This window comes from Triplophysa dalaica, chromosome 16, assembly GCF_015846415.1.
Source record: "Triplophysa dalaica isolate WHDGS20190420 chromosome 16, ASM1584641v1, whole genome shotgun sequence".
Taxonomy (NCBI): Eukaryota; Metazoa; Chordata; class Actinopteri; order Cypriniformes; family Nemacheilidae; genus Triplophysa; species Triplophysa dalaica.
The window spans coordinates 3,450,015-3,465,626 of record NC_079557.1 but is presented as its reverse complement, the minus strand read 5'-3'; the positions used below and the strand labels follow the sequence as shown (position 1 = coordinate 3,465,626).

At 41.5% G+C, this 15,612-nt stretch overlaps 1 protein-coding gene and 1 long non-coding RNA gene across 2 annotated transcripts; both read right to left on the bottom strand.

Moving 5' to 3' along the window:
* Positions 1 to 3,102: 3,102 nt before the first annotated feature.
* On the bottom strand, positions 3,103 to 4,748 carry LOC130438516 (uncharacterized). Its single transcript, XR_008909337.1, has 3 exons — positions 4,647 to 4,748; positions 4,439 to 4,550; positions 3,103 to 3,587 (listed from the first exon to the last, which is right to left on the bottom strand). It is a non-coding gene; the product is annotated as an uncharacterized LOC130438516 (long non-coding RNA).
* A 1,737-nt stretch (positions 4,749 to 6,485) lies between these two features.
* On the bottom strand, positions 6,486 to 15,102 carry si:ch73-43g23.1 (uncharacterized). Its single transcript, XM_056769300.1, has 2 exons — positions 14,965 to 15,102; positions 6,486 to 14,463 (listed from the first exon to the last, which is right to left on the bottom strand). The coding sequence occupies exon 2, from the start codon at positions 14,369 to 14,371 to the stop codon at positions 7,055 to 7,057; it is 7,317 nt and encodes a 2,438-aa protein (XP_056625278.1). The 5' UTR covers positions 14,372 to 14,463; positions 14,965 to 15,102; the 3' UTR covers positions 6,486 to 7,054.
* Positions 15,103 to 15,612: the final 510 nt, after the last annotated feature.

The window sequence follows — 15,612 nt, the reverse complement described above, 5'->3', positions numbered from 1 at the left end:
AATAAAAAATTAGGAAATTACATTTTTATATGCATGATCGTGGGAGAGTTGTGAAAGTTAACTGGGTCGGTCAGTCGGCTGAAGTGTCACTATGACCTGACCGTGCTTGTGTCTGGGTGTCTAAAAGCTGCGAGGGGTGATGACATCTCATTTCAGCACCTGCCACAGTGATGCAAGCCCGCGACAGCTCTCAGGATTTGTGTGCTCACGGCTTGTGGTTTTGAGGAGTGACATTTGTATTATTAATGGGACACTTGTGATGATTGTGAGGGTTTTTATAACATTCAAACACTGCCAGGGTTCATAGACTAACTCTTGAAGAATTTTCATCATCCTTAAGTGCTGAAAATATGATTTCTGCTATCTCTTCACAGAAACAACCATGAGATGTGTGCTGTTGCTTTAAAGGTTAAACTTTCTGCAGAAAGCCACCACTCATCTGTATATACTTAAGTGCACTTTTTGGGGGGGAGACTTCAATGACGCTACTTACACGATTTATAATATGCCACTAAATAGTGCATAACTAAAAGCTAGGTTACTTGGAACACCCAATACGACTTACATGGCAACATATTCAAAACTGAAAATAACGTAGCAACCACAATGCAAAGCCTTAGGACGGTGTATCTCAACTTGTCATATTTTAAATCAAAAAAGCTCTAAAATATTTAATTAGGTAAAAATTGTGAGTGGGGGCGGGGGGGACTTGGGGGGGTTGGGGGAGGACAAGGGCATTTTATATGTGGGGGGGTTTAAAAGGAAAGAAGTTGAGATACACTTCCAAGAAAAAAGTTGAAAAAAGAATTTTGTTCAGTGCTGTCAGTGGTGAAAAAAAGTCCTGAAAAGATCAAATTTTGCTTTGTTTAAAATGTCATCAGCCAATAACACACATTAAACTGCAGTGTAAACCAGCACACATCCTGACCAACATAAATGTGCCACCACTCATTGACACACAAACAAGCCCCAGACAGACAGACACATACAAACAAACACACAAGACTGTAAACATTCCATCTTACACCCACAAACAATCAAAGACTTAAATAATCAGACATTTTAACCTCAAACTCTAAAGACAGGAATGTCTCAAGGGCTGTTGGGAAACAAGCGCACCCATTCGCTGTGTGTATAAGATTTGGAATGAGACGTGTGGGATCGGAACTGTTGTAAGTTATACAGTAGGCTAAGTGCCCCTCTGTGGTCTCATGATCGGTTGCATGATTCTGCTCATGCCGCGGACCCCCCTCACCATCCCCATCCATGATAAATATAGTCTGGTTCTGCCTTATTATCATGACTGGAATAGCATTAGCCAGCCGTCATGAGCCCGACATACGAGTGCCATAAACACACGCAGACTCCACGAGCAGCCAGCTGCACGAGCCCAGCTTCAAACCCGCTGGAAACAAAAACATGCGGTCGCATGTTCTGCGTAAGAGGATCGTGAGCAAGAACTAAATATGATGGTGGAAGGTTGTTGCTCGCAGACTGTTTTACCCACATTGTGCTGACTGAAACACTGACTCATAGTATTGTTGACCACTCTTGTAAGTTCTCAGAAGGATAAAGGATGGGGTTTTATCAGAGGAAATGTGTAAAAAGCTGTTTTGGGAAAACAATGGCACAAAAAGGAAAACTATAAATGAGATCTTTTTATTATGACAGATTTTACCAGACGTAAACCGAGAGTGAACAGAGATTACAGAAGCCGTATACTTTATACAAGTTCTGTATCTGTCTTATCTTAACTCATACGATCTCTTAATATCTTAATGGACATCAAAATGGAAAGTTTTGCTGTCTAGTTTCTTAAATATTTCTCAAGAGGCAGAAATCTCACAAAGGTCTTCATTAGAGTTTCAGAAGAGATCTCAAGAATGTCTCAACCTGAGCTCAGATTTCCCAAGTCAATCAAATGTCAATATTATTGACGTTCTTAATATGAATACAAACATTTCTCATCAAAATGACCCAGATTCAGATTATATTACCATTTCAATCTACATTCATACTCTTCATTGGTTTTAACAATTGTCGGATGTCTTTTGATTTTCATTTCTCCAACAAATCTGAGACAACATTGAGACTGTCATTAAAAAGTGTATGAAATCTCCAAAAGCAACTTCAGAGACATAAAATGCGGAGAACTCCAATTAATCTCATAAGATAAGGAGGAGAAACCACTGAGCAATAAAACCTGTAATTGTGTAAAATGAGAATACAATTAGTTGAATAATTGTGGACCGGTAATGAATTTCATGAATGGTGCAATAACATTGTTTGGATGTACTGACTAATGCCGGCTTCATTCCCTGTAATTACTCTGTCCACAGCCAGTGTTTGTTCCTGATACAATAAAGAAAAAGTATTTCCTTGTGAATTATAGAAAGTGTTTTCATAAGATAACTAAGTGATATAGAAAAGACTGAAGCTTTTGTGTGAGTGATAAGAACAACAGAGAGCGAGAGAGGGAGGGAGGGAGGGAGAAACCAACAGATGATGCAAAAGAAAACACAAACAGAAAACAAAAAGCAAATTATTCTACAACAACAGGTGACATGTTGTAGTGATTTCACCGCCTAGTCTTTCGTCACAGCCATTTGACATTTCTAACATCCTTTTGTTTTCTGTTGTGTGCTGGCAGTTTTAACATTACAGAATCTCAAAAACGTTTCCCAGCATTCCTTGAGGCTATGTCCCTCTATCGATACAGAGTCAGAGAGTTTCGAATCAACAGGATATTATTGGAGGAGGTTTGAAAGAGATACCAAAACAGAAATGTGTCCGTCACGCTTTCCAGGGCTAGCGCCTACCCTTCTGATAAGGGTTTTGAAGCACACTGGTGTCGATAACCTGAACACATATGGCAACAAATAAATGATGATTATAAAGGAGAGCACAAACCGCTGCATGGTCAGTTTTATGATGCCCATATGGTCATAATCATTCACTTAGACATACGATATGTTAAAAATCCAGACAATTTTCTTAGTCAAACATTCAAGCGGTGACACATGAGGCACACAGGGGAAAGTGTGATATCATGGGTGAGGTCAGCATTTACTGATCCAAACTCAAAGGCATAATTCTACCCATAAGTCACAGTTGATGTGACACACACTGCTATTTTTCTGTCATATTTTTCAGACTATAGACTGAGATGAAAACAGATCCCTCATGATGTTTCTCCAGACGTAGATTGTGTGTCTGCCTGAGTCTGACTTTGTGTTTTTATTTAATGCAATAAAAATCTTATAACATGAGATCCGAAGCGGACTCGACCCATAAGCCAGGCAGTGCCAGGAAGGGGAATCCCCTGACTAAACTGTGTTCATGGAAACAGAGTTTCACTTTTCAAATCAGAATGGATGTTACACATGTTGAATGACTTAAGCACACGTATTCCCGTATGTTATATGTGAATCTTACGAAGAACATGGAAAGTATTTGCTGCATTCCCCTCACTTCTGTCTCACTGAGCTCTGTGGCCTCACAGACACTTTCTCTGGGTAATGTCTCTGTCTCTCACTGCAGATTCTTTCCATTTTTCGGGTGCCAGGCCTCATTCAGAATCCAGAGTCCTGGGGTTAAGACAAACCAAGTGCATGAGCGATTACATCATCACGTCACACATTCAAATACGTTTGGCATCTTCAACAGGAAAGAAAAGCGAATATGTGTGGCGTAAACCAACTTGAAGACACTTGAGTGCTAACTTATTGTTTAATACTATATTTAGAGTGACAGTTTACCCAAAAGTAAACATGGATTCATCATTTACTCGCCCTCATGTCAAACCTGTAAGACTGTCTTTCTTCTGCAGAACACACACACAAAAAACACTTTGAAGAACTTTGGTGACCAAACATCGACTTCCCGTGTATGGACGCATTTGACCTTTTTGTTCTCTAAAAAAGTCCCAAAATGTACACTGTAAAGAAAACATAACATAATGTAAATAGTTATCACAGATGAGGAATGTGAACAACTTCAATTTGGACAAAAATGTCAGAAAAAGGACGATTTCTCGAAATATCTTCTTTTGTGTTTTGCAGAAGAAAGAATCATGTAAAGGTTTTGAGGGTTAATAAATCATTAGCTTCTTTTATTAAGTGAATTGTCCCTTAAACAGATACACAGTCCATAAAATCTTGTACATTTTACAAGGCTGGGGTTAAGAATTAGGTCAACGTCTACCAACCCAAACTCAGTTTAAAAATGTGAAACATCCACTTCACGTTTCTATGGTCTGATGCAATGAAATAACTCTTCTGTGAAATGGGATCAGGTGAAGGTTGGGCACTTTGAACGGTGTTAAGGCAGGACTGCACCACCTGCTGGTTCCCGAGCTCTGTTTGGTACAATGGTTGCTGAGCGACGTGACTTGTAAGGAAGGGCTGCGGAAGTAAATTTCCTAATCCGACCTGCGTACCTGTGTACCTGTTTCACCAAACACGCAGGTGAGCGGAGTCTGGCACATGTTCATTCATGTCTGCGGCCCTTGCTGATGTCACTCCAGGAATGCGCCCATATTTGGTCAGCACCTTTGAACAAGAATATGGCGCAGGAAGAGTTAATGTGCCTGCTCTGTTAACCTGTATATGAGTAATCGCAGTTATGTAGCAATAAAGTTTACTCACTCCACAAGGGCGACTCAGTAGACGTTGTTTACTTATGTTTTTTTTCCCATAATTGTACAAATTGGAGGGAAAACTCAGAATGCAGCCACCTGGGGAGAAGTGTCACGTGTAAGGGCGTTGTTGCAATACAGGTTAAAGGTTAAAGGGATAGTTCACTCAAAAATGACTCATTTATTCAACTTCGAGTTGTTGCAAATCTGTATACATTTCTTTGTTTGGATGAACACGGGGAAAGATATTTGGAAGAATGCTTGTCACCAAACAGATCTTGCCCCCCTAATGACTCCCATACAGGAACAAATATTTTTTCTCCTACTATGTTAAGCAACGGGGGGGCAAAATCTGTCCGGTTACAAGCATTCTTCCAGATATCCTTCTCTGTGTTCATCAGAACAATAGATTTGTATAGATTTGTAACAACTCGAAGGCGAGTAAATGATGACCGAATTTTCCAAAGTATCCCTTGAAGGGTCAATCCTTGTAGCCTTCATTCGTGTCACAACGTTATTTCAAAGTGTTTGGCTTATATGTTTGTAGGGAGGAAAAACAAATTATATTTTTATTTCAGCACCTCAGGGCCGTTTAATGTTCTGCAGAAAAACATCATAAAGGTTTCAAATGACATAAGGGTGAGTAAATGATGAGAGATTTTACATTTTTGGGTGAACTGTCCCATTAAGGGTTTGTCTAAACATCGCTATAAAGAACAGTTCACCTTCAAAATGAAAACTCTAGTCATTATTTACACACCCTCTTGTCATTTCGAATCTATATATACGAGTTTTTAAAAATATATTTTGAAAAAAGTTTATCACTGAAAATTGGTCCCCATTAGCTTGTATTGGTTTTGTGTCCATACAATTGGTTTTTGGTTACCAACATTTTTCAAAATATCTTCCTTTGTGTTTTTCAGACGAGAGAAAATCACACAGATTTAATATGACCACACAGAGAGTAAATGAATGGCAGAAGTTTGAAGGGGAACTATTCTTTTAACCATGTAACATAACCTACAAGATAGAGGTTTATGGTAAAGTTTAGTGCTCCAAAGTCTGATTTTTATTCCCACCCTGCTCTGCTCAGACAATCCCAACTGATGTCATCAATAGATCAGTTTTTGTGTTTTCAGACAGACACCCCACTAACAGAGTTTGAGCCCCAGAGAGCTGCCCGCCCACACACAAAAAGACAGACAGAGCTCAATGTTTTACAATCTGATGATCAGACAGGAAATCAAATGCAGTCATCTATGGGTGCGGCTGCGGTAGACGATTGGACCATTTGCCTGAATAAGTAAAAACATTTCCACAGGGTATAAAGACACAGCCAAGACCATGGTGGTCTGTGATGTCATACTGTTAAGGGAAGCTAAACACCCAAGTTCATACCAAATCTCGTCTTGGTGAAATAAATGATCACAGTTCTGAACCTTTCTCTCATTTGATTAAGTGGAACTGTCTGCAAACTTTAACAATACTTGAGCTCATGTGGCACAATGATTTGATTATTTAGCCAATATTTAATATTTAGGGAATTATTTTCTCAGCTCTCTCATAAAATATTTAAATCTGCTAATGCACTTGATGTAAAAGATTATTAGAACATGTCCACTAGATGTCAGCCTGAGACTTACACAGAGGTCCAGAAGAGAGCCTGCCAGGGGTGATTCTGCCATCACACCGAATTCCTTTTAATAATACATCCTTTAAATATAACAGCAATTGTATCAGTCATGCAAACGTAACTGCAAATGTGAACTTTTTAGCTTTACTTTTAATTTAGCATATAGAGTTTACGTGCATCACACAATGAAAGAAAAACAGACAGGGGGATTTGGTACACAATTACCTTTAATTCGTTGCATCTGTGTGTAAAAAACAGTACATTATAATCTTCTGATGATCGAAAACATGTGCAGTCCTGATTAACCCTCGAGGAACTTCTTCAGCCAGATTATGCCCTATAAAGCAGCCTACATTGACATGCCAGTACACATCAAAGGCTAACAACATGTTATGGCATAGTGCATTCAAGAAGCAAAGTGAAAATGCTGAACACGACATGATAGCTGCAATAAAATAAATCCCTTTATAAATACTTGTAAATTTCAAGAGTGTGCAATAAAGACATTTTTGACTGAAGCTCGACCCACCACTGCACGTGCTATACATAAGAGGAAAGTGAAGGGTTTGAGATAAATGTTAAAGAACACGAGAATGAAAAGCGTTGTATATGACATATCAATAAAGATTTCTGGGGACTTATATTTATTTAATAAGAGCAGAAGACAAATGACATTAGTGCTGCATTATTAATCTTCCAATTGACGAATTACAACTTTTGACTATAAATGTTGTCTTTTTATAAACCAAAAAATAGAATATCAAAGTGTAAACAGACCACACGTTTCATACCCTTCTTCCTCCAGGAGGCAGATTTGAAGTTGGCTTGTGGTAACAGTCTGAAGGGTTAGAATTTGGGCTTGCGTTGATTCCAGTGGGAATGTAATACATGCTCTCTAAATAGCTTTGATCTAGAGATGAGTGGCCTTTTGGATCATTTCTTGGGATCTGGCTCGCAGGGCTTCCATACCTTAAGGACGTCTGGTGAAGTGTGGTGGGGAGGTGAGGCGCTTCTGGATGGCGCACTTGCTGTGATCCGCTGGGAATTGCCTGGTAAGACGGCACTGCATACGGTAGATACTGTGGTGCATACAACCCTTGATTGTGCAGAGAGGAGTATGGTGGTGCAGCTGGTGGATACAGGCCAGAGTGGGACATCGCCTGCTGCGGTATGAGAACTTCTACATACTGCCCCAATTCGGGATCGAACAGCATTTTTCTGAGCGGCTGCATTGGTACCTCAACATAAAAGTATTTACCAGTGTCTGGATCGAGGAGGACACGACGAGGAGCTTGGCCACAGCTGATCCCACTTGCATTTTCTGGATACAGTACACTTGCTCCACCTGGTCCGTCATGTCCATAGTCATGACCAAAGGATGGTGGTAATTCTTGAGGATTAAACAACTGTGGCATGTTAGCTGAATGAGCATACTCATGATAGGATGCAGGACCTACCACTTGTGGCGAGTGATTAGGTCGCCTTTCCGGACGTGGCCCGGAAACTGGCAGTTGGTCATCACTATAGGATTGTGTGTTTGGGACAGGGCAGGCTCGTGGGTGGTGTAAAGGCTGAACCAGAGCTGAGGAATGGGGAGCTGAGGAATTGGTTGAGACTGGCGAGTAATTTAGGGCCTGGCCGTCTGGCCTGGACTGGTGAGGTCTAACCTGAGCCTGTGGAGGAGCATTTGGAAAGCTTAGAACTTGGCTTGGGGAGGCTGGTGGTGTCCTGCCTTGTGGTTGGGATGTTTGTGTGCAAGAACATGGAGATTGTTTAGTGCTTGGACGATACCCCCTTTGCTGGGGCAAATCTGACACCCGTACCGGGCTGAAGCTCTCTCTCTCATCGTAGCTGGGAGGGTCATCCGAAGCATAGAAGCGATAGTCTTCTGTGTGAAATCGGTTATTTGATGATGGTCTTGACACAGGTTGTGTTTGGCTGTGAGTCTGTGGACCAGTGTGTTTGTCAGAAGGGTTGGAAGCAAAGGAACTAGCTAAGATTGAATGGTCTTGAATAAATGATGTGGTCATTTGCTGGGAAGTACTGGTTGCTTGCAAGAAAGATGAAGATTGGGGTTGATCCACACTGGCAAATCTTGTGGATTTCTGAACTGTACTTGGAGTTGTTGTTACTGGGATGGGTGGTGGTTTGCAGCTTGATACAGCTGATACAGCCAGTTTTTTTGTTTTGTTTGATGAGACCTCGTTCAGCTGATCCTTATTCACATCATTTTTCTTCAGTTCATTCGATAACTTGGTTTGCTGTTGAACAACACATGTTGTCTGAGTATCTGGTTTAGGTGGGTCACTTGACTTAGTTTCTGCCAATGACTGTTTATAGCTGGGTTTTGGTGGTACAAATGGCTTAAGTCTGTCACTGGATATTGACCTCACTTGTATAGGTAATTCAATCTCCTTTGATCCAGTTGCCGGCGTGGCGTTGTTTTTTATATTAGTTGAAATAGACCTCAACACTGGTTTGCAAGATGTCAGATTAGTTGCAATTTGTGTCATAGTTGTGGTTGCAGATATATCTGTCTTGTCCTGTTCCTTTCTGGGTTGCAACAGGGATTCCTTTGCTAGCGTTACCTCGGCACTCTTGCCTTGCTCCTTTGGTTTTAACTGTGGGGTATTTTGACAGTGGCTTGTCTTTAAAGATTTGTTGTCAAGTATTGCATTGCCCAAGCTCGAACTTGCTTGAGCTTCTGATAAACAACCCTGTAAAGGTACCTCAAGTCTATTCACATGTTTAGCTGTAGCACTCGCACCAACACTTATAACTCCACACACTCCAATGTCAGCCTGCATTCCTTTTTCTTTCAGTAGCATGGACACAGAATGACTGCTACTTGTTGCTTTTATGTGATTAGAGTCAGCAATTGTAGATTCAAAAGTGTTCTGAATTTTGGATGTGCCATCCTGGAGAACCATTAATGCAGCAACCTCTCTGTCCTTACTAGGAGGTCTAGGGGGCATCGCTTGCATGGCACTCATATTACAGTGACCGGAAGATCTCTCAGTAATTTTATCAGGTTCATTTAATCCACCAAAGGTTGTACACTGGGAATCTTTTGACCGGATCATTGGCAAAGAGGCTTTAGATTTTATTTCAGTGACTTCAATATCTCTGCTTATCTCTGCGGCCAGCAGTGGTTGTGATATTTTTGAAATGTCAACAGCCTGTGTTCCACCTTGCCTGTGGATTGCCTTACTGTCTGTTTGCTTGTCCTTCCAACTTATGGCTTTACATTCAATTTGCAGGGCTTGAGCTTGTGGTGGCTTCTCTCTTTTCTCTTGAATAGGTGCATCTTCTGCAGCAGAGGCTGATGGTTTGAAAGACAGGTTGTAGGTGTTTTTAACCAATTTTCTTACATCCCTTACTTTATGTATAACAGATTTTGTTTTGTCATTATCTTTCGTGTTTGTAACATTCACTCCCATATCTTCTGCAGATTTGTCCATTGACTTATATTCACACATTTCTCTGGACCGTTCTATATCAGGAGATAGTGAAACTTTCAAAGATGACTTCTTTTTGTCTTTGATGGTGGAAGGTTTAAGAGTTATTTCTGGGGTTTTTGACATAAAAACGCTCTTACCACCAAGTTGTCTTCTGTTTTCTTGTGTCGTGTGTCGCTCTGTGTCTCTGCTTGTCATTCTTCTCTGCATTGTTACTGTTTGAGTTCCAACAGCAGCACTTGTGTCCTTATTGTTATCACCCCTTCCCTCCTTCTTATCATTCTTGCCATTTGGTTTCACAAATGCTTTGTCTTTAAAAGGATAAAGCAGCTTGGGCCTAGTTTCTTCTCTTGTTAGCTCCACTTCACCAGTATGCATGAATGCAGGTCTGAAAGTTGGTTTTGGAGGAACTTTTGGAGCGCATTTCTTACGTTGGGGCTGTGGACTTTTCTCCTCTTTAAAAGCAAAATCTTCAGATGAAAAAGTACTTTCCGAGTGTTGGCTAGAGCTTAAGCTACATTTCTCTGTGCTACTTGGTACTCCATCAAAGGAGCTGGGACTGATACCAGGACGCCTGTTTTTATATCCAGTAGGACTTAAATCTCCTAAAGGTTCTTTTTGTGCATCTTGCATTTTCTTTGACAGCACGCTCTTGATAACGCAGGAGGCCATTTGGGTCTTAGGGGAGGCATCATCTAAAGACAATGACTTCTGCATTGCTCTTTTCCTGTATATCTGAGGTGAAGCTGGCTCCTCCCTGGACATCTCCTTTTGAATGAAGACTGGTGTGCTATGTTGACGAACAAAGGTGTCTTTTGAGAGTCTAGGGGTGGATAGTGAATCCAAAACATTTTCAGTGTTTTGTGTAGGCTTTGACTCATCTGTGTTCCGCCTCAGCAGCTGGATCTGTCTTTTGGGTACCGTCCTCTTTTTTCTGCTTGACTCTTCCTTCGTCTCTAACACAACATCCACGCACTCAAAACTCCCCATCTCAAAGCTTTTGGCAGGGTCCAGGCCGTCATGTGGTACAAAGGAGGAGCTATGCAACAAGTCATTATGATCATGCAACGTTGAGCCACGCAAGTCTGCGTAGTTCATCCAGGCGACAGCACCAGGGCTGTCCACATTCGTAGATGGCTGTGACACATTTGTAGAAGACCTGTGGCTTGAATTGTACACATCCAAATAATCCACCGGAGGGCTAGAGAGGCTTGTGAAGGCCAGATCTGTAAACCACTTCACTTCATTGTCAGCGTCGTCAAACTCACTTCCCATGCTGGAGGTCTCAACAAGACACTCTGGAGGAAGAAAGCCTGCACTGCTGAATTTACCCTGGACGGATGACTGAAGCCTCCTGGCGCCACTCTTGTTCTCTTGTTGTGAGCCCTGTGCTCTAAGCTGACTCTGTTGTAGTGGAGCCGTTGGGTGCGACTCAAAATAACAGCGAGCTGGAATTCCTGACTTTGGGTCTCGACTTGAGAGAGCTAGGCTGTGGGCTGCAGGCCCTTTTCTATTCCTGGCACTGAATGACAGCTCAACCTGTTCCCCTCTGTATCTACCCTCTCCCATAGTATCAACCCCTTCACCCCCTCTCTTTCCACTCTCCTCTTTCTCTTTGCATGGCTGTCTGTCATATTCTCCCACATTATCCTTATAAATCGCTTGAGGGCTTTCATTTAATGCCACAGGCAGTTGGCTAAACTTCACGTTAGTATTTGCAGTATCATTCTTTAACATTTCTGTTTCACTCTTATCGTAAACATCTAAATTATGTTGTTTAATTTCAACAGATTCTGTATTTAAATCCGTGCCATCAATGACAACTTCTTGCACTTTTTCTATTTGTACTTCTGTTGTCGTGCTTGTGTGTGGATCTTGCAAGATAGGCATTTGGCTGAGAGCATGTTGTGTGGCATTTCTACATTCATCCAGGACTGTTGTAGTTTGTTGAAAGGTTTCTGTGTGAGCGAGGTCATCACAATGTCTGCTTTCCATTGGGCATAGAGAAGGATTTACTCTCTCACACATAATGGGTGAAGGCTGATCTTCCATCTGCTCAAGAGAAGTTGATGATTCCAGTGCCGATGGTTGAAGATCAGGGGATAATGCCGTATCTCTGTTGTGATCTGAAGCATTTGATGAGGGTCTTGATATGCTCCCTTGTGTTGACAAAACATTCCTTGAGACAGGTGAGACAGAGGCATCTTCTCCAAAAAGAGAGTTAGACATTTCTGAACAGTTCCCACAGACGGTTTTCTCTACCTCAGGTGCTAAAATCTCAGCTAATGAAACTGCACCACTTGCAAAGCCCTCAATGGTAGGGGAGTTAGTATTTTGTGGCAAAAAACTATATGACATTGTCCGTATTTCAGGTGAGTAGGTGACTGATCTCCGTTCAAGTGAAGGGGCTGGTGAAGTAGGTTCTGGTGTTAGGTAGTTTTGTCTGCTGTTTGGAGTGGAGGTGATGCTTCTTAACTCAGGTGTGGAACCTTGACTGTATGCTGGCGTCAGTACATAGTCAGTTCTTGTGATGGCTGGTGAGGTTGGTAGATCATCACATTCCACTGAAAACACCTTTCTTTCATTCGTAGGTGATGGGCTAATAGTATAATCACTGGTCAAGTGATTTGTTTCGGGTTCTGTTGAATGATCCAGAATGGAGTGGTCAGGTGAAGAGCAGATATCACTGTAATCAATGCCTGTGATGACAGGGGAGGATGAATAGGCTTCAGGCTCAGTTGAAAAAACCTCTCTCTCACTTGTTGGAGATGGGTTGTTGGTATAACTCTGAGGTGAGTGGATTATTACGGGTTCTGGTGAGTGGGCTGGAGCTGAACAGATTTCATGGCGATAAATCTCATGTGGGGATGGTGAGGCTTCGGGTTCAGTTGAATAAACCTCTCTCTCACTTGTTGGAGATGGGTTGTTGGTATAATTCTGAGGTGAGTGGATTATTACTGGTTCTGGTGAGTGGGCTGGAGCTAAACAGATTTCATGGCGATCAATCTCATGTGGGGATGGTGAGGCTTCGGGTTCAGTTGAATAAACCTCTCTCTCACTTGTTGGAGATGGGTTGTTGGTATAACTCTGAGGTGAGGGGATTATTACTGGCTCTGGTGAGTGAGCTGGAGCTGAACAGATTTCATGGCGATCAATCTCATGTGGGGATGGTGAGGCTTCAGGTTCAGTTGAATAAACCTCTCTCCCATTTGTTGGAGACGGGTTGTTGAAATAACTCTGAGGTGAATGAATTAGTACTGGTTTTGGTGAGTGAGCAGGAGCTGAACAGATTTCATGATGATCAATTTCAGAGGAGGGAGGAGCTGAGTCTTCAGGTTCAGTTGAATAAACCTTCCTGTCATTTGTAGGTGATGGACTGATGGTATAACCCAGAGGAGAGTGAATGATTACTAGTTCTGGTGAACGAGCAGGTGAATGGACATCGGGAGAGGAGCAGATGTTGCTGATCTCAGATGATGCTGGTGCCTCTCTGGCTCCTGTGGAACACACATAGTCTCTTGTTGCAGTAGACATAGTTGGGGAATCTATTTCCATGTTATCATCAGTGCGATATGTGGCTAGAGAAGTTGTGCGACATGTGTCCGTCAAGTCTTGAAACTCCAGTTTGTTCTCCTCTTGACCTGCACCTAAATTCAGGGGGGCAGGTGAAGATTTACCGGAGGAAAGAGGTGTGCAACTAATTTCTCTGCCTACAGGGGAGAGGGAAGATATCACTTTGAGCTCAGGTGGGGAATTAATATCTCTGTTTGGAGGTGAAGTAGAAACCTGGGCAATTGGGCTAAAGTTATGTTCCGTTGAAGGAGTGTTGTACAGTTCTGAAGAAATTCTACTATTAATAGCCATCGGTTGTGAAAGAAAATCTTCATGTTGTGAACTATGATTGTACATTCCTTCTGTGTTTTCAGAAGAAACTACATTATCTAAAATTGGGCTTGTGTTTGTATGTTCAGGTGTTGTATTCACTTCTTTCTCATTGAAGGAAGGTTCTCTGTCCTCCCAAGATTCATTTTCTGAAGCATTCAGGCTTGTAGCTGAATTCAAATACTGTGGTTCAGACACATTCATCTTTTCTGTTTCATTCACAACGCCGATGCTCACCGACACTTGGGGTTCTTCCCAGTTCTCTGCATGTGAAAGGTCATCACAATTTACACAAGTTGGAGGCGGTGTGCAATGAAAAGGTCCAATTTTGGAGTCTGAGAAGAAAGTCGAATCAATTGGTGAGGAATGTGTATCAAATGTGGAAACATCCTTTATATTTTCTGGGGAAGGTGTGGAGTAAGCGACTTCACTGGTATCACCCAAGTCAGATCCACAGGCAGTATGATAAGACCCTGAAGAATCGTTGGCATCGTCCGCTGGTAAAGTCTGTTCCGTTTGTTCCGTTTCCTTCCGAAGAAATGTGGTAGAGGAAGGGTTATTGGAAAGTGATGGGGATTCCGAATCATCCCCAAAAATGTCACACAAGCAGGTGGTTTCAGATATGGCACTACGGTGGCTGGGTATTGCGGTGATGTCGAAGATCTCCACGCGGTTTGGCGCGTCAAGATTTTGCAGGTTGAATGTGCGTGGTGCACTACGAAGGAACGAGTAACTGTCGCCGTCTAGAACCCAGGGGTCCATTTCTTCTCTACAGATACCACAGGCATTGGGTTATGATTCTTGACAATTATGAACTTGTCATTAAGCAGTTGAACAGGTGATTCTTTTCAGACCTGCAAAAATAAAAGCAAAAAGAATTGTCATTAGATTGTTCGTGTTTTTGAAGAAAAATGTGATATTTCTAAATGTTATTTTTTTTCTTTCTTCATTTAAAATATTAACGATTAATCCATAAAAGACAGTTTTTTGTACATTTTTCAGTTAACAATAATATAAAACTTACAGTACATACATAAATGTGTTTCCTTCCATTTAACCACAGTTCACTCATAGGCAAATGTGCTACGTATAAAAATTATAAAAAATCGTATTAAAAAGTAAAAGATTGGCCTTCACCAAACCATCTTTTTGAAACATTGTGGAGACTAAAGACAAAACCAAAACCAATTTGCTATATAAATATTCATACGTACAATTACATTTATGACAACTATACAGTGAAGCCTGTTAAAATACACATGCATACATCAAAGCTAAAAAACACCATCTAATAAGACCTCTTGAAGAGACTTTATTTATTTTACGGAAACAACAATATCCAGATGGATACTTGCCTTTCTCTGCTGTTTCTGTTCGATCAGTTTGAATGGAATAGCAAGCAACCCTTCCAGAGTACATTCACAGGAGTCAGTGCCATTCCCTGTGAATGAGGCTCCAACAGGAGGGTCCAGGTTTCCAAGTTCCAATCTGATCCTTCATCGAAAAAAGGGCCACTCAGTGCACAGAAAGGTTCAGCCCCTCAGCTGAGCCAAAAAAAAGAAAAACACTCCGACTCCTGTAGCGTTACCACAGAGCCTTTCTATTTCAGAGATGCACACCACTTGTTAAAAAAGAGACAGAAAATATGAATTGAACCCGACATGAAGCTTTTTTAATCATGCTTGGGTAAAGGTACACGACTCTGCCGAGCTTAATAGGGTATTACAGCTAGCAGCAGGTGCTAGACTAGCAGAGACGGACGCTTCAAATGGAATCTGACACTTTAGGCCAAGACGGTCATAGGGTCGCACTAAATTTAGACCTCTGCTATCAGGGGAAACTTTGCTTTGAGAGGATGCCTAGAGACGCAGAGAACACTAAATGACAGCTTGAAGTGTTCAACACCATGAATGTCTTAACATTATTACTGAATTTTCATGTTTTATCAGATTATTTAATACCATGTGCAACAGATGCTCTTGAAGCAAACTATCTGCTGTTAG

Bases quoted from the DNA above. Each gene is read 5' to 3' on its own strand.
- si:ch73-43g23.1 (XM_056769300.1), bottom strand. From the start codon at position 14,371: ATGGACCCCTGGGTTCTAGACGGCGACAGTTACTCGTTCCTTCGTAGT.